Genomic DNA, 22,771 nt, shown 5'->3' on the forward strand with positions numbered 1-22,771 from the left:
TCGCGTTCAAGTTATGACATCGCCTTACCAACCGTATGTCTCATGGCGAAGCTTTGGATGCCAACAAGGATGGAGTAGAGGAGTTTCAGCACAAGGTGAAGGGCTTGATCGACAGGGAGGGCCTCACTCTCGGTCAAGTCTACAACGCTGACGAAACTGGTTTATTTTATCGCTCTTTGCCAACGAACACTCTAGCTGAAAAGACGGAGAAACGTGTACCTGGCCGCAATCTCTCCAAGCAACGGATATCTGCTTTGTGTTGTGCCAGTGCTAACGGCATGCACCGGCTTAAGCCCGTTATTGTTGGCCGTGCAAAGCAGCCTCAGAGTCTCTGTGGGGTGATGGATGTCCTTCTTGTCGTTTGATACCATTCTTTGAAGGCATGGTTTACTACCCAGATCTTCAAAGACTGGTTCCACTGCCATTTCGTCAAGGTCATCCATTACCAGATGAAGGAACTGGCAATTCTGCGCGACCAGGTTTTTTTTTTTTTTTTTTAATGTGAGGAAGAAGGAATCAAAGGCAACAAGCCCACAAAACTGTTCCTTCCAAGAGAAAAACAAAATACAAGAAAGAGCCAATTTCAAGATCTGATCATTTCAAGGTGCCTGAACACACTGCGTTTGAAAGACTGGAGATCATAGGAAGCAGGAAATACAGACAGAGGGAGACAGTTCCAGAGCTGACCTGTTGCATAAATGCAGGACTGGGAGTAACAGTTAACTCTTCCATTAGAGAGTTGGACAGAAAAGGGATGAGAGTTTGCTGCTAGACAGGTGCTATGCGCCCGTTGTAGAGGTGGAGGAATGCATGCAGACAGTTCAGAGGAGCAGTGACCATTGAAGTAGCGATAGAAAAGAGATAAAGATGCAACAGTGCGGCGAAGAGACAGAGGTTGAAGGGAGTCAGTAAGAGGAGGAGAGTGAACGAGGCGAAAAGCCTTTGACTCCACCCTACTGAGAAGAGCTGTATGTGGGGAGCCCCCCACACATCAGAGTTGTACTCCAAGCAGAGGCGGATAAAAACCCCAGTATAGAGTCAACAATTGTGCAGGGGTAAAGAAGGAACGGAGTCGGCTTAGCACACCCAATCTCTTGGAAGCAGATTTTACAAGAGAAGTAATATGATCTTTCTAAGATAAATCCCGAGTAAATGAAACCCCAAGCATGTTCAAGGATGATGCTGGATTAAGCTGAATATTATTAAACATTAGTGGGTATACCTGTGGAAGATTTTGTCGGGTTGATAGGTGCAAAAACTGAGTCTTTGATGCATTAAAAACAACCAGATTATTTTTTATCCCAGTTAGAGATACGAGCCAAGTCAGACATTAGGTGTGCCATAGCCTCATCCCTTGTTTGTTGAAGTAACTGCTGAGATGGACGTTGCGGGAATTGAATGGAAACGTGAAGGGTGGAGTCATCAGCATATCAGTGGATAGGGTTAGATGTACAGCTTAGAAGGTCATTGATGAATAAAAGGAAGAGAGTTGGTGATAGGACAGAGCCCTGAGGAACGCCACTGTTAACAGATCTAGGAGAAGAACGATGGCCATCTACAACAGCGGTTATAGAACGACCAGAAAGGAAGCTAGAGATGAAGGCACAGAAAGAAGGATAGAAACCGTAAGAGGGCAGTTTGGAAATTTAAGATTTATGCCAGACTCGATCGAAAGCCTTTGAGATGTCAAGTGCAGTGGCAAAGTTTTCGCCAAAGTCCCGAAAGGAGGATGACCAGGAGTCTGAAAGGTAGGTGAGAAGAAAGATGGTTGTGATAGGAAAGATGCATTAAAATTTTTCCATTAAGAACAGACTCGAAAACTTTTGAGATAAAGGATGTTAAAGCAATTGGACGATAGTTAACCCTTTAAACGCGGATCGTCGTGTTTGCGACGCTCGGCAAAAAGGACATAATGGCGGAGCATCGCGTTTGCGATTCTAGTAAATTTTGAATAACCGCGGGCAGGCAGGCTCCAGCTAGTATTGTCTATTAGTACCACCACCCTTTAGCTACTTTTAGCAAACTTGACCTTTGTACCACTGACCTCCGTTGTTGCCAAGTACAGTAACCCCTCTAATATCCGGACGCCCAATAACCGAACATCCCCACTACCCGGACCTTATCGTCCTGGGATCAAACATTCCCAAAATGGTCCGAAAATCCAAAAAAATTGGGAAAAAAAAATCGATTTTTTGCCGTCCGTAATTTGAACTTGCCGCGCGCGCCGCGTGAGAGCATTGTTTTGATTCGTCATTCCTCCGACGTCCGATAGAGCGCCGCTGCATCCTCCCCACTTCCCGCCTGTCTCTCACCGCGACTGGATCTACGCTGCTCGCCATGGCTGCCCATGTGCTCGCTTTTGTGGTGGTGCCGTACTTGCTGCAAGGCCTCCTGCTGCTCTCTGCCCTACTCTTAGTGTGTGTGATGATGGCCCCGCCTCCTGAGAAAAGGAAGAGAGAGGTGTTGACTCTGGAGAAGAAACGGGAGATATTGGAGAAGGTTGATGCGGGTTGGTCTTCCTCACGCATTCTCTGCGAGTTCAACCTGGCCCAGTCGACTTTGTTCGATATCAAGCGTTCCCGAGACAAGCTCATGTAGTACACAGCTGACTTCTCATCGAGAAGCAAACGCAACGTGGAGAGGAAGGTTATGTTTACCCCCAAGTATGCAGAGATCGACCGCTCCATGTTGATTTGGTATTGACAGCAACGTGCAGCTGGTGTGATGGTACGTGGAACGGAGCTGAAGGCTGCTGCTGAGAAGTTTGCAAGGCTTCACGACGCCCTTGACTTCAAGGCATCCGAGGGTTGGCTCTTCGCGTTCAAGTTACGACATGGCCTTTCTAACCGTAAAGCACATGGCGAAGCATTGGACGCTAACGAGGATGGAGTGGACGAGTTTCGGCACAATGTGAAAGGCTTGATCGACAGGGAGGGCCTCACTCTCGGTCAAGTCTATAACGCTGACGAAACTGGCCTATTCTATCGCTCGGTGCCAACGAACACTCTAGCCGATGAGACGGAGAAGCGTGTACCTGGCCACAAGCTTTCTAAGGAACGGATATCTGCTTTGTGTTGTGCCAATGCTAACAGCATGCACCGGCTTAAGCCCGTTATTGTTGGCCGTGCAAAGCAGCCTCGGTGCCTTCGTGGGGTGATGGATGTCCTTCCTGTCGTATGGTACCATTCTTTGAAAGCATGGTTCACAGCTGTGATTTTCAAAGACTGGTTTCACCATCACTTCGTCAAGGAGGTCATACATTACCAGACGAAGACACTGGGAATTCCTCGCCACCAGGTAAAGGCTCTCCTTCTCCTCGACAATGCACCTGCGTACCCGTATGACAAGGACTTGGTTGCTGAGAATGGCCGTATTAGGTGCATGTTTCTGCCACCTAATACGACTGCTCTCATTCAACCAATGGACCAACGAGTGATCGTGGCAACAAAGCACCTGTATCGTCGGAAGTTCCTGGACGAGGTGATGGTTGTTCTCGAGGACGAGGACGAGCGCAGGGAAGGACGTGACACTCGAGGCAAGCGGACTTTGGAAAACCTTCGCCGCTACAACATCAAGTCTGCGCTGTACAACTGGGCTAGGGCATGGAAGGAAGTCCCTGTGAAAACTCTTGAAAATGGTTGGTCTCGTCTGCTTTTCAGAACAGATGTGGAGTACGATTTCCTAGGGTTTGATGTGGATGACTTCCATGCACGGCTACATACGCATGGCGATGATGTTGATGTGGACGATGTTCGTGAGTGGTTGGACGACGACGAGGGCGATCCTGGGTATCAGACATTGTCTCATATCGAGATCGCGTCTTCGGTTGCTGGTGTCAGTCCCGAACTTGAAGATTCCGACGACGAAGGCGATGATGATGCAGACTCCGCTCAGCAGGACACTACTCCAGCCATCCCCAAGCTGAGCGCACTCCGGGAACATCTAGAGTTCGTCCTAGACTATCTGGAACACCCGGACTGCGACAGGGAGATGGGGCCCTTGGGACTCGTGGAGGAAGTGCGTGCTTTCCGGCAGCGCATCATCAATCGCCAGAATCGTCGGTCCTTGCGTCAGTCAACGATTGACAGTTTTTTCAGGCCCGTGACCCCCACTGTGCCAAGCCCTGGTTCCACTCCGTTGCCTCCCCAAGACAGGCTCTCATGCTCCGAGCCACAGCCCAGCACATCAGCTACAGTGGAGTCACCGCTCGATGTGAGTTTGCGGCTGTCTTCAGAGTCTTCTGTAGTCGGTACGCCATCACCACGACCCACCGATGTACCCCTTGGACGCCTGCCAGTGATACTCTCGGACTCTGACAGTGAATAAGCAGCAAGAACTTCTCCACTAGACCACACGGGAATTTTGAGTGTTGTGCAGTGAAAAAAATGGCGTGTTGTGTTAAGGTTTTCAAGTTGGAAGAAAAGACTCAGTAGAAAAGAAATTTAACGTAACTAACCTTCTTTGTTTTGGCTTTGGAAAATTAAAAAAACTGGGGAAAAGTTAATGTGCAACACTTAAAGTAAAATGGAACATTATTTGGACTAAAGTGAACACTGTGAAAAGAACGGACTTCTGTGTGTTAGTGACTAAGTTCAGTGCAAGACTTCAGGAAGAGTGTAGTGCAAGTGCTTCAGGAAATCGTTCTTACTGTCAGAGTCCGAGAGGAGGCGGTTATTCATCGAGGTGGCCAGGGACTTGCTGTAAGTAGCCAGAATGTTTCATGTTGTACTATTTTCCATACTATATTTACCAGAATGTTTCATATTGTACTTTTTTCCATACTATACTTTCCAGAAAGTGTCATACTGTACTTCTTTCCATACTATACTTACCTCATGCATGTGCAGTAGGAATGTGTTTTTCAGAGTTCGGTTAGGTTCGGTTAGGTTAGGTTCGGTTAGAGTCCATAAGTACCAGAATGTTTATTAATGTATGAACATACTTCTAAACCCACATTTTATGTTTCTTTTGCATTTATTTCAGTCATTTATGTGCCTTATTGGTGTGATTTGGGTGTTAAATAGGTGCTACGCATGTCCGGAGGGAGTTGTATAGGTGTTTCTCTGAGTTAGGGTCCATAAGTACAAGTCCATAGGCTGGGGCCCAATATCCGGACGAAACCAATATCCGAACCTACCGATGGCTCTATTGATCTGGATATTGGAGGGATTACTGTATCGCGTTTTCCCCCCGTCCCCCCCCCCACCACGGCCCCTGCCAGCCTGGCTGTGATACATGGCAGTGCTCTGAGTGCTCAGAACTGTAAATCTACGCTCTCCTCTCACAAGCAGTTTATGCTAATAGGAAACGCTTGTTTCCCCAGTTGTAACACTAGCTTTTTTCTCACGGTTTGCCCCTGTTTATCGTCAGTTTACCGCAGGCTTTCACAGTGACATTATGGCGAGTTCTAGCTCTTCCGAGTCAGTGCAAGCGGCCGACAGGAACAAGAATAAAGTGACGGGCATAAGGCAGAATAAAAAGCGCGCTGTGGTGATCTTTTGGGAAGTAATATGATTGAAAATACTGTAATGTAGTATACATGTTTTTAGCTGTGAAAATGGAAATGTTTGTTGAGTGACGGGAAGACCGCCGCCGCACTGCATGTCGGCCGTACGCTCCGTTGATTTTAGCCTTATTTTCAGTGCTTATTGTACAAATACAGATTCCTAACTACCTTTACGTTGTAGTATAAAGTTTACTGTGACAGAATGAGGCTGTGGTAGAGGGGAAACCGGGTTGCTGGAGGTGTGAAAGTGAAGATTTGGTTACCCAACTTTGCAAGTCTCCACAAGTCCTTGGGTAGTCCACGAAGGCTCAACACCTGTCTCTGGAGAAAGCTGAATGTAAGAACTATCTGCCATACCAAGTATAATGTTCTAGGGTTAATCTCTGATTTTTGGCGAATATTTTCCTACAGGTACTCAGACCGCGATACAACCCCGCCACTAGGGGAGGAGCGACTGTACACGGCCGCATTTAAGGGGTTAAAGGGTTGGGAATGGTCACCCTTCTTTGGGACAGGCTCAATGAGAGCAAACTTCCAGCAAGAAGGAAAGGTACAAGTTGATAGACAAAGGCGAAAGAGTTTCCCTAGGCAGTTTGTAAGCGCAGAAGCACAGTTCTTGAGAACAACAGGAGGGACTCCGTCAGGCCCATATGCCTTAATAGTATTGAGGCCTGTGATGACAGAAAATACATCAGCTGAAGAAATTTTAATGTCAGCCATGAGGAAGTCAGAGGGAGGAAGTGATGGAGGAACAGCACTGGAATCGTCTAAGGTGAAATTGGAGGAGAAAGTCTGAGCGAAGAGATCTGCCTTATCAGTAGAAGAAATAGCTACAGAGCCATCAGAGTAGAAAAGAGCAGGGAAGGATGATGAGGTAAAGTTGTTAGAAAGGTTTTGGGCAAGGTGCCAGAAGGAGCGGGAAGAATTCGAGTTAGAGAGTTGAGAGCATTTAGTATGGATAAAATTATTTTTAGCAGGGCAAAGAACAGACTTAGCACGATTCCGGGCAGAAACGTATAAAAGATGAGAATCAGGGGTGGGTTAGCTCCGGTACCTTTAATAGGCCCTCTCCTTGTTGCGGACAGCATTAGAACAAGCGTGATTAAACCAAGGCTTTCGTGCATTAGTCAAAGGATATGAGAAAGGAATGTATGCTTCCATGCCCAAGAGAATAACCTCTGTAATGTGCGAGGCACACCCAGATGGCTCCCAGCCATGGAAGCAATAATTAATCATTCCAGGGAAAATCAAAGAAGTACTGCCTGAGGGTCTCCCAATCCGCAGCTCCAAAGTGCCACAGACGACATTTCTTTGGAGGGTCTGCAGGCCGTACCGGAGCGACAGGACAGGTTAAGGTAATAAGGTTGTGATCGGAGGAGGCCAACGGAGAGAAAAGATTAACAGTGTAAGCTGAAGAATTAGTTGTAAGGAAGAGGTCAACTATGTTGGAGCTCTCTCCATGGCTGTCAGGGATACGGGTAGGGTGCTGTACAAGCTACTCTAGGTCATTAAGATTAGAAAAGGTGTAGGCTTGTTCACCAGGTGGATCAGTGAAAGGAAAGGAGAGCCAAAGGTGGTGGTGAACATTGAAATCTCCTAGAATGGAGATTTCAGAGAAAGAAGAAATGGACAGAATGTGTTCCATCGTAGAAGTAAGATGGTCAAAGAATTTTTGATACTCAGTAGAATTAGGAGATAAGTAAACAGCGCCGATATATTTAGTCAGAGAACGACATGAAAGCCGAAGCCAGAGTGTAGAGAATTCAGAAGAATCGAGTTCAGAAACACGAGAGCAAGATAAGTTGTTGCGTATATATACACACCAGCCACCTTTGGCTTTGAAATGAGTATTGAGAAAGCAGGAGGATACAGAAAAGGGTCTGCTGTCAGTGGCCTCAGACAGCTGAGTCTCAGTTAGAAAAAGAAGGTGAGGTTTAGAAAAGGAGAGGTGGTGCTCAACAGAGCAAAAGTTAGAGGAAAGGCCGCGAATGTTGCAGAAATGAAGAAGAAGAGAGTCAGACAGTAGTTCGCATCTTTAGTCATCAACGGGAGAGAGGCAGAAGGTGGAGGCATTTATGGTCCCCCCCCACCCGGGGACTCCGAGGCTATGTTTTTTTTTTTTTTTTTTTTTTTTTTTTTTTTTTTAAGGAAGTGTGGTGTGTACTGTGCATGTAGTTTGGTGTTGACTGTTTGAAAAACTTGTATTGGAGAGCATGCTGGCCTACTCTCTGTGTTACTGAGACACTGAAAAAGTTCAGCAAAGGGGGATAGTCGGGACCTAGTCCCAAGGGCTGATGAAACGGGAGCTCCAGATCTCCCTGTCATCAGCTTTCCATCCACCTTGGAAGTACTGCCCTGCTCGACTTGTGCTACAGTCTACTCCTCTGATAATGCACCGGCCCACTCGTGCGACAAGTACTTGGTGGATGAGAATGGCCGCATTAGGTGCATGTATATGCCACCTAATAAGACTGTTCTCATCCAACCAATGGACCAAGGAGTGACCGTGGCAACGAAGAGGCTGTACTGAAGAAAGTTCCTGGATGAGGTGATGGTTGTTCTCAAGGACGAGGACAAGCGCATGGAGGGACGGGACACGCGAGGCCAGCGGACTTTGGAAAACCTTCGCCGCTACAACCAACATCAAGTCTGCAATCTACAACTGGGCCAATGCATGGAAGGAAGTCCCTGTCAAGACTCTAGAAAATGGTTGGTCTCGTCTGCTTCTCGGAACGGATGTGGTGCACAATTTCCTAGGTTTTGACGTGGATGACTTCCATGCACGTCTACATGCGCATGGCGATGATGTTGATGAGGACGAAGTGTGTGAGTGGTTGGATGACAGTGGGGCGATCCTGGGTATCAGACCAGCCTGAGCTGTGGCTCACAATCCATGGGTTAAACATACTTGAAGTTTCATTCTCTCTGGATTTATCTTGGAAAGGGCATATCACTTCTCTTGTAAAATCTGCTTCCAAGAGATTAGATGTACTTTGTCAACTCTGTGCCTTCTTTACCCCAGCACAGTTGTTGACTTTATAGATGGACTTTATTCGCCCCTGTGTAGAATACATCACTCATGTGTGGGGAGGCTCGCCACATATAACTTTACTCAACAGGATGGTGTTGAAGGCTTTTCATCTCATTAACTCTCCTCCTCTTACTGGCTCCCTTCAACCTCTGTCTTTTCACTGCACAGCTGCACCTTTATCTCTTTTCTATCTCTGCTTCAATGGACACTATTCCTCTGAACTTTCTGCTTGCATCCCTCCACCACTATGGCAGGCACGTAGCACCCATCTAGCAACAAACTCTCATCCCTTTTCTGTCCAACTCTCTAATGCAAGAATTAACCGTTACTCCCACTCCTTCATTAATGTAACAGGTCAACTCTGGAACTGCCTTTCTCTGTATTTCCTACTGCCTATGATCTCCAGTCTTTCAAATGCAGTGTGTCCAGGCAGCTCGAAATGAACAGATCTTGAATTTGACTGTCTGTAACCTTGGTTTTGTTTTTCCTTGGAGGGAACAATTTGCAGGCCCCTGGCTTTTGGTTCCTTATTCCTTGCATTTATAATTAAAGAAAAAAATTATGCTCATGGACTTCCAGAACCTGTTTCAATCGTGGGAGAAGCACTGGGATCGATGTGTGCACGCCCAAGGTGCCTACTTTGAAGGTGGCGGTGGTGAATAGGACTTGATGTAATTTTTTTCCCTTCTTTAGTCAAATTTCAGGAAATTTTGGGTAGCACCATATATATCGCTCTCTATCTATCTATCTATTGCCAGACGCCTCAATCCCATTCAGGGTGGCCACAAACAAATCGCCTCCACGTCGCCCTGTCCCTTGCCATTTCACAGCCCTGCTCCCAACTCACCCCCCCCCTCTCATATACCTCTCCACCCCATCCCTCCATCTCATCCTTGGCCTCCCCCTCCCTCTCCCCCCCTCCACCTCACTCACATACACTCTCTTCATGAGTCTTTCACCCTCCATCCTCTTCACATGGCCAAACCACCTCAGTGTGTTCCTCCTAACGCTTCCTATCACATCCACATCCACACCACGACGCTCCTTTATATCCTCATTTGTCAGCCTGTCTCTCCATATGACTCCACAGGCTCCTCTTAAATAACTCATTTCCACTGCTGTCACTCTTGACTTGTATCCTTCCAACAACGTCCAAGCTTCACTTCCATATGTTAGAGTTGGTATCACAATACTGTCATGTAGTAACTTTTTCACTTCCATGCTCACTTCCCTGTTTCTCATCACTGCTTTCAAGGAACCAGCAACCTTTCTTCCCTGCTGTACCCTTTCAAGCACTTAACCCTCCAAACCTCCATCCTTAATCATCACACTACCCAAGTACTTAAACGTACTCACATTTTCCAATTCCTCACCATCCAACCTGTATTCTTAGTGCCTGTTGTTCCTTCCATGGAATACGAGTATAATATTTCCATAAACATGCATACAGATTGTGCCAGAGTGATGCTACCAGGCTGCCTTATGGAGCATGTTGCCTGTTTTTAGTTCAACTCCCCTCCATCTACACATCTCACTCACTTTTAATAAATAATAAAATATTCTTTGTGCCTGCACCTTCTTATAAGGAAAATAATAACATGTTTATGATAATATGCCAACAGATGCCCAATGCCAGGCCATGCCGACATGTCACCGCGTGGGACTTTCAACCATCGACACCTGACAGACCATGTTTTGGAAGGGGGGGGGGGGGGGCAATTCTGGGATTTTCCCATGCAAACAAGATTCTTTTCGTGAAACAGGAATACGGGTAGGGTTTACCTCTCCACGTAAATGGTAAAAATTGCAAATGAAACCCACGTTATTGGAAGGGGGGGTCCACTGTGTGAGTGTGTGTGTATTTACCTAATTGTAGTTACTTAACTGTATTACACAGAATCTGAACTATGCTCATGTTGTCTTGTCTCTTTTATATGTATATTTATTATCCAATCTAGATTTCAACACATGGATGCTCTCTGCTTGCACCACCTCTCCCTCTCATTTATTCCAAATGTCTATAGTTGAGTTCGGAAAACCAAATTTCTTTACATCAATGAGGCATCATCTCTTCTTCAGTTTGAATTCATGTCCTCTTGTTCTTTCATTATCTTTCACAAAGAGGTCCTCTCTGTCCTCATGTTCCATTCTTCTTACTCCTCTAAACATTGTAATCAAGTATCCTTTCTCACTCTTCTCTCTCTCAGGGTTGGCAATTTCAGCTTTTCTAAGCTCTCTTCATAAAAAAACTCACTCAAGCTTGGTGTCAATTTTGCGGCTATCCTTTGTATTCTAGTTTACTGGTATGCTTTTTCAAGTGTGGTGAGCATATCACTGCTACATATTCCAGTCTTGGTCTCATCATGATTGCTGTTAACTCCCTCAGCATCTCATCATTCATCCATCCATCCATCATCCAATTCTAGGTTGCCCCATGAAGAGCATCGGAGCCCGGGGCTGGGAAGTTGGTCCTGACATTTAAGATGAGAGTGACCAGCCTCACTCATCCCTGAGTGGCATTACGTGAGCAATCAACCCCAACCACCCCTTGGATATAAACTTTCACCAGCTCAATCCGATTGGAGCAAAATAATTTCCCACTAAACCACCAGGTGCCAAAATTTGGTTATATGGTTACCAACCAGCATAGTAAATGGTTTCCTGGTGTACAGGAAACCATTTGGCTTGTCACTAAGTGAAGAGTCACCCACAGGCAGAAGGAAGAGGAAAGAATGAAGGAAAGAAAGACAGAAGAGGGAGTGTAAAGTCACCCGTAGGCAGGAGGACGAGGAAAGACTCAAGGAAAGAAAGACAGAAGAGGATGGAAGGAAAGAAGGATGGAGGAGAGGAAAGGGCAGACACCCAAGAGCAGCACTACATCGAGTGAGTGGATGGTAAGTGTCCCCACCTATCACAAATCTCATCATCCATATAGTTAAATACCACTCCTATGTTGGTCAGCAGCCTGTAAAGTTCTTCCTGTAATCCTGTTTACATGTTTCTCTGATAATATGTTATCCTGTATAGTCACACCAAGGTCCTTTTCTTCTTTTGCCTTCCTCATTATTTCATCTCCCATCTTGTACACATACCTTGGTCTCTTATCACTGACTCTCATTTCCAATACATTTATTAGTGTTGAATTCCATTCTCCCCATTTAACTTCACTTGTAGAGTACATCTAGATCTTTTTGCAATTGAGGGATGGAGATGAAACTTACAAAAGAGAAGAAGAGTTGTGTGAAATAATGAACACCAAGCCGCAGTCAGTCTATGCGTTGGAAGAGGAATTTAGGGAACCTGAAATACAACCCAGAATGACGGGAATGGCAGAAATTACAGTTGATGTGAATGAGGGGAGAGAGAAGTATGTGGTAACCATAGGGGTATTTGCCTTCTTAGTGTGACTGGTAAAATATATGGTAGAATACTCATTGATAAGGTTAGGCATATGACAGAGGAGCTAGTTGGAGAAGAACAAGGGGGATTTAGGAAGGGAAAAGGGTGTGTAGATCAGATATTTGTTCTAAGATGTTTAGTGGAGAAGTATCTAGAGAAGGGAAGGAAAGTGTACGCTGCCTTCATGGACTTGGAGAAAGCTTATGACAGAATAGATAGGAAGGGTATGTGGAAGGTATTAAGAATATATGGAGTGGAGGGGAAATTGCTGAGTGCTGTGAAGAGTATGTACGAGGGAGCTAGGGCTACGGTGCGAGTGGATGGTGAGCTGAGTGAGTTCTTTGATCTCAATGTGGGACTGAAACAGGGGTGTGTAATGTCTCCATGGCTGTTTAATATATATATGGATGGGGTCGTAAAGGAGGTACAAGGTAGGGCAGTGGAAGTGGGGGTGGCCCTAATGAATGAGGGTGAGATTTGGAAGCTTCCGGTGTTGCTGTTTGCTGATGATACAGTATTGTTGAGTGAAGATGAATGGGAGTTGCAAGGTTTGGTGAATGAATTTGGGACAGTGTGTAGGAGGAGGAAGCTGAAAGTTAATGTAAACAAAAGTAAAGTTATGGTGTTTGAGAGGAATGAAGTCACAGAGTGTGCAGTGAGGTTGGATGGTGAGGATATGGAGAATGTGAGTGCATTCAAGTACTTGGGTAGTGTGATGAGTAAGGATGGAATTTTGGGGGATGAAGTACGTGAAAGGGTACAGCAGGGAAGGAAGGTTGTTGGCACACTGAAAGCAGTGATGAGAAATAGGGAGGTGAGTATGGAAGTTAAGAAGTCACTGCATGATGGTATTGTGATCCCTACCCTGACGTATGGAAGCGAGGCGTGGACCTTGCAAGAGGGGAACAAGTCAAGAGTGAGAGCAGTGGAAATGAGTTACTTGAGAGGAGCGTGTGGAGTGACATGGAGGGACAGGTTGACGAATGAAGAAGTGAAGGAACGTTGTGGGGTAGATGTGGATGTGGTTGAAAAGATTAGGAGAAATACACTGAGGTGGTTTGGACATGTGGAGAGGATGGAGAATGAAAGACTGACTAAGAGGGTGTATGTAGGTGAGGTGGAGGGAGGGAGAGGGAGGGGTAGACCGAGGATGAGGTGGAGGGATGGAGTTGAGAGGTATATGAGGGAGGGGGGGGTGAGTTGGGGGGAGGGGAGTCAAATGGTGGGTGACAGAGTGACTTGGAGGCGTTTTGTCTGCGGCCACCCTTTGCGGGATTAGGGCGTCGGGCTATAGATAGATAGATAGATAGTGAATGAGGTGCTGCACCTGATGAGAGATTTGGATGTGAGAAAAGCAATGGGACCAGATGGTGTGGCTAGACGGATCCTGAAGGAATGTGCTGACCAGTTAGTGTGGCCTGTTTATGTCATCATCAAGACTTTGCTGGAAAATGGACAGCTACCTAAAGACTGGAAAAGAGCAAGTATTGTGCCAATCTTCAAGGGAGGAGATAGGGAACATCCACTCAATTACAGACCTGTATCACTTACTAGTATTGTTAGTAAAATCTGTGAGAAAATTATTAGAAAAAGATGGATAAAAAAGATGGATAAAGTATTTAGAAGAAAATGAAGTGATAACACCACGACCATTTGGTTTTAGGGATGGAAGCTCATGTGTTACTAACCTATTAAGTTTCCACAGTAGGGTAATAGATGTCATACAAGAGAGAGTGGGATGGGCAGATTGTGTCTATCTTGATCGCAAGAAAGCATTTGACAGGGTGCCCTATAGGAGACTGCTGTGGAAGTTGAAGACCTTTGGAGGGGTGCATGGGAAACTATTAAAGTGGATGGAAGATTATTTGATGATAGGAAGGCAGGTGAGAACAATTATAAGAGACAAGGTTTCACAGTGGAGAAACATGACTAGTGGGGTACCCCAGGGCTCTGTCTTAGCCCCAATAATGTTACTGAGATATGTAAATGATTTACCAGAGGGTTTAAAGAGTTACATGTGTATGTTTGAAGATCCCTTAGTACAGAGGGGGAGCCCTCTCGGTGTCAGGAGTGGCAACAGCTCTCTGAACTTCTTCCAACCACTCCTCACTCTAACCACAGAGCTAGCTCCAGCCCCATCTCCAGCACATAACATGTCTCCCAAGTAACAAAACTCTTCCACACACTCATGAGACTCACCAACAAGATCAACCCTTTGACACCTGACAATCTCCACAAGCTCTCCCCGACACACCACACACAAAATCAACATTATCTCATGGACTACTAATACCACTACATCTCTTATGCACCTACTTATCACAAATACTGCAAGATGGAATTACTTCCCACACCCTTGTAGCAGACTGTACATGGCCACTCTACCTATTCCTTGTCAGTACAGTACTGCCAACAAGCCCTAGATACCATCACTTTTGTTTTATCTGCAACTCTTAAGCCCTTATGCCACATACCATCTCTCCACTTGCTAAATCTATCCTCCATCTCATTTTCATGCTCTGCAATCAACACCAAATAAATGGCATACAACATCTCCCATGGGAGTTCATTTCTAACATTATGTGAAAGGGATTCACGCACCACGATAAACAATAAGGGGATCAAAACTGACTCAGACGCACACCACCATTCACAGAAAACCCATCACTTAAAGCTCCATTCACTCTCTCCAGGGTGCGGGCATCCATATACATAGCCATAACCATTCTAACCAGCTACTCCTCAATCCCATGCTTTCTCATTGCTCAATTCTCCACCTCCCTAGGGACTCTCTCAAAGGCCTTCTTCAAATCAACAAAAACAAAGTACACATCCCATTTCAAATAAACAAAAACAAAGTACATATCCATTTTCTTTCCTATATATTTTTCCTGAAGCTGTCAAACAATGAATATGGCATCAGTGATCCCTCTGCCTGGCATAAACCCAAACTGCATCTCTTCAAAATTCACTCTTTCTCTAATCATACCTTCTAGAATTGACTCCATTAGCTTCATTATCTGGTCCAAAAGTTTTAAGCCCTATAATTTCCCCTTTCCAGGGCATCACCTTTCCCCTTACACACATTTACAATCACACCCTTCACCCAATTATCTGGGACAACACACTCATATATAATTGTATTTATCAAATCAGTAACTAACCCCACTCCTACTTCTCCTACGGCCTTCAGCATTTCAGCAGTCAACCCAGACACACCTGCTGTCTTACCCAACTGCATCCTGCCTACTGCCCTGCTCAAAGTAGCAGCATCCATCAAAGGCCAAGGGCCAAACTCTGGATCTGCTGACCCAACCTTCCCTGTCCCAGTTAAACTCCTAATTCAACAACCAGTTACAATGCTCTCTCCAAGCTCCTTTAATATTCTCACTGTTCACCACTACCTTTCCTTCATTCTTCACATGCTCCTCACCTATGATAACCCTGTAATGAAATGAATTATTGTTTACTGCACATCCTATCAATGAACAATGGCATATATGTGAAAACTGTTCCCATTCTGGATGGCCTTACAGTAAAAAAATTGCTCAATAGGTGTGAGGAATAAGGAATTACTGTACAGGGATAAAATGCCAAGGATGAGATGCCAGAAATCACATTAAATGACAAGAAAATGGACCCAGAAAGCAATTCCTGTTTAGTGACAAAATAAAAACTAGATCAATGGATTGAAGTGGCTAATAATACAGTATTGTCCTCACTTTCTATCAGCCAGTGTGAAGGGTGTAACAACAAGGTAGCCACTCTGGCCGGATGAGATGAGTCCGCTCCCTGCCTGGTGTATATCCCCACCAACCTGTAGTATTGGGAGACAAGTTACTTAACATATTTACACTGCCTTATGTCAACAACATGTCCCTGAGAGCATTGTACAAACATTCATCTGCACAATACAGTGCTAAATTTGGTGAGCAGAGATTAACTCCCACTGAATTAACCACAGAAACAGAAGTCTTCAAGATGTACAGAAAAACACCACAAACATAATAACAGGAAGTACAGTACCTAAATCATAACAGAAATCACCTTCATGAAGAAACAGAAAGTATATCCAGTGTCATAAAAATGTGAAAAACACGTAGTTCATCACTTCATTACATGATCTTTCCTATCCTACCTTTGCAATCAAATGATACATCACCCTCCACCACAAAAGGAAAGTGGTGATCAAGTGGTTAAAGGAATGGTCTGCTGTTCACATAAATGCAAGTTCTATCCCAGGCTGGGGCAGGGAACAGTTTCATGACCTGAACTTCTTTAAAACAGACTTAACTGACCTATGTGGCCCACTGACATTGTCATAAAGGTACACTACAACTACCACTACATCAATCCTAAATAAGAAACCCCTGCATTTATATAATATGGATGGTGTGTATTAGCACCAATATGATGATATGTTAAAGGGGTATGGCACACACGAGGACAGCTGGGCTTTAGGAAACGGGCCATCAAGTTTGTCTTTTTTTTTTTTCTTTTTTTCTTTTTTTTTATGCAAAAGAAGAAGGGATCAAATGTTTGAAGTCAGCAAAGTTCTTCCCTCCATTAAAAAAAAAAAAAAAAAAAAAAAAAAAAAAAAAGCCAAACTCAAAATCTGTTAATTCTGAGATGACTGGAAACTTTGCATTTAACCCACCACGTGCTGGCTATTTTTAGCCTTCTGGGTCACCCCAGTGCCAGCCATTTTTGACCTTTTTTTTTTTGGCTTAATTGATAGATTTTGATGTGGAAACAATGAATTTCGCCATTAAAATGCTCACCGAGGCTAGAAAATGAGTTTCATTGAGTCCCGCATACTCGTGTACAGGTATAGCCGCTCTCTCACGCTCACCACGTATATGAGAGAAAGCCATTTTCTATGTGGGGTATACTCAGGTATTTATGCTGAGAAGGTATAGCAATGTTCAGTACACTTTTCTGATCACTTATTACTTCAGCATCTATCACAATTTGCGTCTTTCTCACTGTGAATGCATTATCTTACACTTACTTGAAGATAGGTACAACCTGACTTCACTGCATACAGTCCCGGCACTTACAAGAAGGTATTTACAACTTGACTTCACTATATAGTCCTTACACTTACAAGAAATATTTACAACTTACATTTACATGAAAATATTTACAAAATGCCTTCACTATATACAGCACTGCGTGAGGCACACAGGCAGAGTGAGGCAGAGTGAGCGTGAGAGGGGAAGCAAGTGAGTGTATGGCCTTGACAGCTTGGGGGATGGTAGAGGAACAGTTACCTTACATGCCTGCCAATTTTTACCGTCGAATCTGGAAAAATGCGGTCACAGTGAAATTTTTCATTTTAAACCGTTTTAAAACGGCACTGGCACTGGCAGCAGCATTATGTCAAACCGTTTTAAAACGGCACTGGCACTGGCAGCAGCATTATGTCAAACCGTTTTAAAATGGCACTGGCACGCGGCGGGTTAAAAGACTGGAGGCCACAGGCTGAGGGGAATACAGACCGAGGAATACAGGTCCAGAGTTGACCTGTTGCATACATAAATGACTGAGAGCATCAGTATACTCCTGCATTAGAGAGCGCATAGAAAAGGGGTGAGAGTATGCTGCCAGATGAGTGCTATGTGTCCACTGTAACAGAGGAGGGATGCTTGCAGATAGTTCAGAAGGGCAGTCACCATTGAAGTAATGACAGAAAAGAGATAAAGTTACAACAGTGCAGTGAAAAGACAGGGGATGAAGACAGTCAGTGAGGACAGGAGTTAATAAGGCAAAAAGACTGATTCCACTCTGTTTAGAAACGCTGTGTATGGAAAGCCCCCTCTCCTCCTCCACCTGTCGTACTCCATACAGAGGCGAATTAGACTACTGTACAAAGTCAACAGCTGTGCAGGTTGAAAAAGTCATGGAATTGGCTTAGCACACCTAATCTCTTGAAGTGATTCTGCAAGAAAGTAAGGTGATCTTTCCATGAGAGGCTCTGAGAATGAAACCCAGAGGATGTTATGAGAAGATGAAGGATCGAGTTGTATATCAAAGAATATTAAAGGATACTCCTGAAGAAGATTTTGGCAGGTTGAAAGGTAAAGGAACTGGGTTTTGAGCTGCAAAGATAATGAGGTTTCTTTTACGCCAATCAGAAATATGAGCTGTGTTGGAAATTAGGTATGCCATTGCCGCATCCCGTGACTGCTGAAGTAACTGCTGCGATGGATGCTGTAAGTGGATGGGGAGGTGTAGGGTGGCATCATCAGAGTATAAGAGGACAGAGATAGGTGTGCAGCTCAGAAGATCATTGCTGAAAAGAAGGATATGTGTTGGTGGCAGGACAGAACTCTGAGGAACACCACTACTGATATATCTTGAAGAACAGTGACTGTCTACAACAGCAGCTATAGTGCAACCAGAAAAGCTAGAGATGACGGCACAGATACAAGGATAGAAACTCTAAGAGGGCAGTTTTGAAATTGATTTATACAAGACTTGGTCAAAAGCCTTAGAGATATCGAGTGCAAAAGCAAAGGAATCAGAATGTATAGTACGATGAGAAGGTAACCATTGAAGCATCCCTGGTGGCATCCATACTGGCAATCAGAAAAGAAGGCTATGCTAGGAAAGGTTTTTTTTTTTTTTTTTTTTTAAAGGATACATTTTGAAATATTAGAAATATAGGATATTCAAGCAACTGGGTGAGAGAGGGTTGGGAATGTTCACCCTTCATTGGGACAGGCTAAAGGAAAATAAACTTACAGCAAGGACAGATACAAGCTGACAGACACAGGTGAAAGAGTTTACCTAGGCAAGGTGTCAGCAGAGAAGCACAGTTCCTGAGAACAACAGGAGGGACCCCCTCAGTACTGTACACTTTTTTACTACTGACACCAGCAGGGGCACAAAGCACATCACTTGAAGAAATTTTAAAGTCAGACATGAGGAAGTCACAGGGGGCAGGAGATGGAAGAACAGCACCAAAACTGTCCAAGGTGGAACTGGAGGAGAAAGTCTGGGCAAAAAGTCTGCATTTTCAGTAGGAGAAACAGCTACAGAGCCATCAAAAAAAAAAAAAAAAAAAAAAAAAAAAAAAAGGAAAGGAAGATGAAGCAAAGTTGTCAGAAATGTTTTTGGCAAGGTGTCAGAAAGAATGGGAAGAAGCAAAGTCTGAGAGTTCAGAGCATTTGGTAGAAATGAAATTATTATCAAACCTAAGGAGAGACTTAGCAAGTTTCTGGGCAGAAACATAAAATGGGTGGGATTCAGGGGTGAGTTGGCAACATTCTGTAGGCTTCCTCCTTGTTGTGGACAGAATTAGAACAAGTGAGGTTAAGCTAAGGCCTTTTTGCATTAGTCAGAGGATAAGAGAAAGGAGTGTATACTTCCATGCCCAAGAGAATAAATTTGTTCATCATCGTCATCATCACACCTCCTGTACCACAGGTGGGGTGAGGCAGGATCAACAAAGCATGAAAGAGAGAGAGAGAGAGAGAGAGAGAACTAATGAACAGAACAACCAATAAAATGGGCCACACACTCATTAAACTCATCATTCAGTCCCTGGAATCCTGACTCCACCACACCAACACAACCATCCACATGTGCCTCATCTAACAGACCAGGAAAATCCGATGACTGTCAAGTTAGAGATAGGATGCCAAACCCTTGTCAATACAGAATTCATCCAACCAACTCAGGACTCATCAACCTCTATGCCTAGCTTTCTCACACACTAATTTACCTATGTATCCACCTTCTTCTTGGTTTACCACACCTACTCGTACCTCAAAATGCACTTAATTTTCAACTACAAATAGTTTCCTGTAACCTGGGAAAATATTAAGTACATTGGTGCTAACCAAAAAGGTAACAAACAGACACCGGCTGGACTATTGGGTTGAGGCATTTCAACCAGAGGAGGCCCATAAAGATTTCAATTTGAGGGATGGCTGTTTTTTTTGCTCATATTATGCCACACGAGAGGAGCACCAGGCCACGTGCCTAAAATGCCTAAACAGCCTGGAGTCTGAGCTCCTACACTCCAGATGAGGAGGGGGGATGGAATGGATGATGGATGGACAGATGAAACACTGGGAAACTTGAATAATGTTTGGCTACCATCAACACGGGAGGTATTACCAAGACAAAGAAATGTGGCTACAAGCTAAGTAACTAGCCACACAATCATAACTCTTAGGCAGGAAATTCCACCACAGATAAACAGAATCAAGATTCAATCTATGACTCACACTGTTATAATCATATTACATGTCTTAAATGTATTCTTCCACAACAATTTCTGGGAACTGTTGGATAATGATTGGCTGGCTAACTTTGGCATTTGGTTTGGCTTCCAGTTTACAAAATACATTTGGTTTACCATGGCCAACCTCAGTACAGTATAAGGTTGCACTGCATACTTTATACAGTATTGTTGAGAAATGGGATTTGCTAGATAGGAAGTACTCAAAGGTTCTCAGTATTTCTTGTATTTTTTTCTTATGAGTGAGAGTTGCCAGTTAGCCTGCTATTTGTGAGTGGAGGTATTCTGTAAAGTTATGCATTAAATTTTATGCTCTTTTTCTCTATAACGTTTTATTTATGTGACTGTTAAATTATGTAATTTTATCTCAATTTGTATGCTAAGTAACTTAGAGTGTTACGTAGTGTAAGAAAACTCTGGATATTTTGAATGTCTGAGTTGGTAATTTGCTTCTCTGAGAATGTAGGAGATCATTCTAGTAAAAAGGGAGCTTATATAGGGATGGGGAAGGGACTAGAGGTGTTCTCAGTTCAGTCTGAGTTTAGTTTACTGTCAGTTCAGTGTCAGTGCAGCTAGTGAAGATTGTACAGCTCCAGTACTTGTGAAAACAGTGAAGTGACGCTGGCAAGCATAAAGTGTAGTTATCTGAAAAATAAAGACAACAAACTTAAGAAGCCAGTGTTTATTTACCATGCCTGAGCTGATCTCGTTGTTGCACCCTGAAAGGCTGACCATAAGAAGAACAACTCACTGGGCAACATCCATCCTATACTAAACTACTATTGTTAGAGTCTGTGGCAGTGTGGGACAGGGGACGTATCAGTGGTGTCTGGAGTGTGGGTCATTAGAGGAGTGCTGCAATGAGTCAAACCTTCGACATGGAGGCGGAAGGTGTACATGCAAGAGGCCAAGCTAGGCAGGACGAGGCATGTCTGGCAGCAATCATGCAGCTATTACAAACACAATGTATACAAGTACAAGCACAGAATGAAGGACAGAAAGAACTCAAAGAACAATTGCAAGCATGGAGTGAACAACTAGAGGCACAAAATGAAGGACAGAAAGAAATCAATGAACAATTGCAAGACCAGAGTGAACAGCTAGAGGCACAAAGTGAAGAACAGAAAGAGCTCACGAACAAAATCAAAGAACAATTACAGGCACACAGTAAAGAACAGAAAGAATGACATGAACAGATTCAAGAGGCACTGCAGAAGCAACACAGGAAATTACAACTGAGGATGCAAGGACAGCTAGATGCATTGATGGGGGAAATGAAGGAAGAACAGCAACAGTTCAAGAGGATGGAGACGTCAAGCTAGAGGAAGAGAAGTATGAGGTAAGCATAATAATGTGGTGGAGTGCAGACAGCATGTTTGCACTCCATCACATTACTAGGGGGAGGTGGTGGCTAAGTCGACAGAGAGGTTGCCTGCAGTCCTAACCGACCCAGGTTCAAATCTCCACTGGGGCAGGGAACAATTTATGGACTTGAATTTCATTAAAGAAGACTTTACCGATCTATCAGAAGACCAGCTGACGTGTTGTAAAAATACCCCAGCTAACACCAATACACCAGTTCCGTATGAGACAGCCCTAGCACATATTCAATAAGGACGGTGGGTGTTAGCGCCAAAATGGTGACATGTAGGGGGGAGGCGGTGGCTCAATCGGTAGAGAGTTGGCCTGCAGTCCTGACGGACCCGGGTTCAAATCCCGCTGAGGCAGGGAACAGTTTAAGGATTTGAACTTCATAAAATCAGACTTTACTGATCTACCAGAAGGCCCGCTGACATGTCGTAAAAATACCCCCGCTAATACCAATACACCAGTCCTGTATGAGACAGCCCTAGCATGTATTCAATATGGACGGTGGGTGTTAGCGCCGAAGTGGTGACATGTAGAGGTGTGCGCTACGTAGGAGGACTACTGGGCCTTGAAAGCAGGCTGTGAAGCCTATGCCCAGAGTCGGTCACATTAAAAAAAAAAAAAAAAAAAAAAAAAAAAAATGGTATACAGGAGGACTACTGGGCCTTGGGAGCAAGCTATGAAGCCTATGTCCAGAATCAGACACACACACACACACACACACACACACACACACACACACACACACACACACACACAAACGTTGACAACCAGTTGAAGCATGTTGATGGCCAGCTGAGGCATATAGACGGCCATTTGAATATTAGTGAGAGAATTGAGGCTCTAGAAAAATATTATGCTGCTGAGCCTGAGATTAGTGTACAGGGAGCATATGAAAAAAATGGGCAGTGTATGGTGAATCTTGACAAATCCCAAGCATCTAAAGGTAGCTTTACAGGACTGAATAATCAGAATGTAGGAGTTTTGAATCCTGGCCTTAACTATGATGCCCCAGTTTTTAGCCCCCAAACCAGTGAAGTGCATGGCTATAATGGGGGTCCAATTAAAAAGAAATCTCAGGAATTTCATGGGAAAGCATTTTGGAAAGCTTACTGTGCACAGTTTGAGTTACTTGCTGACCAGAATGGTTGGGACGATAAGCAGAGGGCAGTGCAGCTGGCTGCTAGCCTCAAGGGTACTGCAATGGAAATTCTAG

General features: G+C 44.4%; 1 protein-coding gene across 3 annotated transcripts in view; it reads right to left on the minus strand.

The window, feature by feature from the left end:
* The window catches only part of Surf1 (surfeit locus protein 1), a 239,157-nt gene that overhangs the window by 142,441 nt on the left and 73,945 nt on the right, over positions 1–22,771 (minus strand). For all 3 annotated transcript variants that reach the window (XM_080283788.1, XM_080283780.1, XM_080283774.1), the window contains exon 5: positions 15,659–15,753. In XM_080283788.1, coding sequence (XP_080139914.1) covers positions 15,659–15,753 — 95 coding nt within the window. The remainder of the gene's footprint in view (positions 1–15,658; positions 15,754–22,771) is intronic.

The sequence above is a fragment of the Coenobita brevimanus genome, chromosome 13 (genome assembly GCF_032717465.1).
Source record: "Coenobita brevimanus isolate Jiangsu-jjx chromosome 13, ASM3271746v2, whole genome shotgun sequence".
In the NCBI taxonomy this organism is placed as follows: Eukaryota; Metazoa; Arthropoda; class Malacostraca; order Decapoda; family Coenobitidae; genus Coenobita; species Coenobita brevimanus.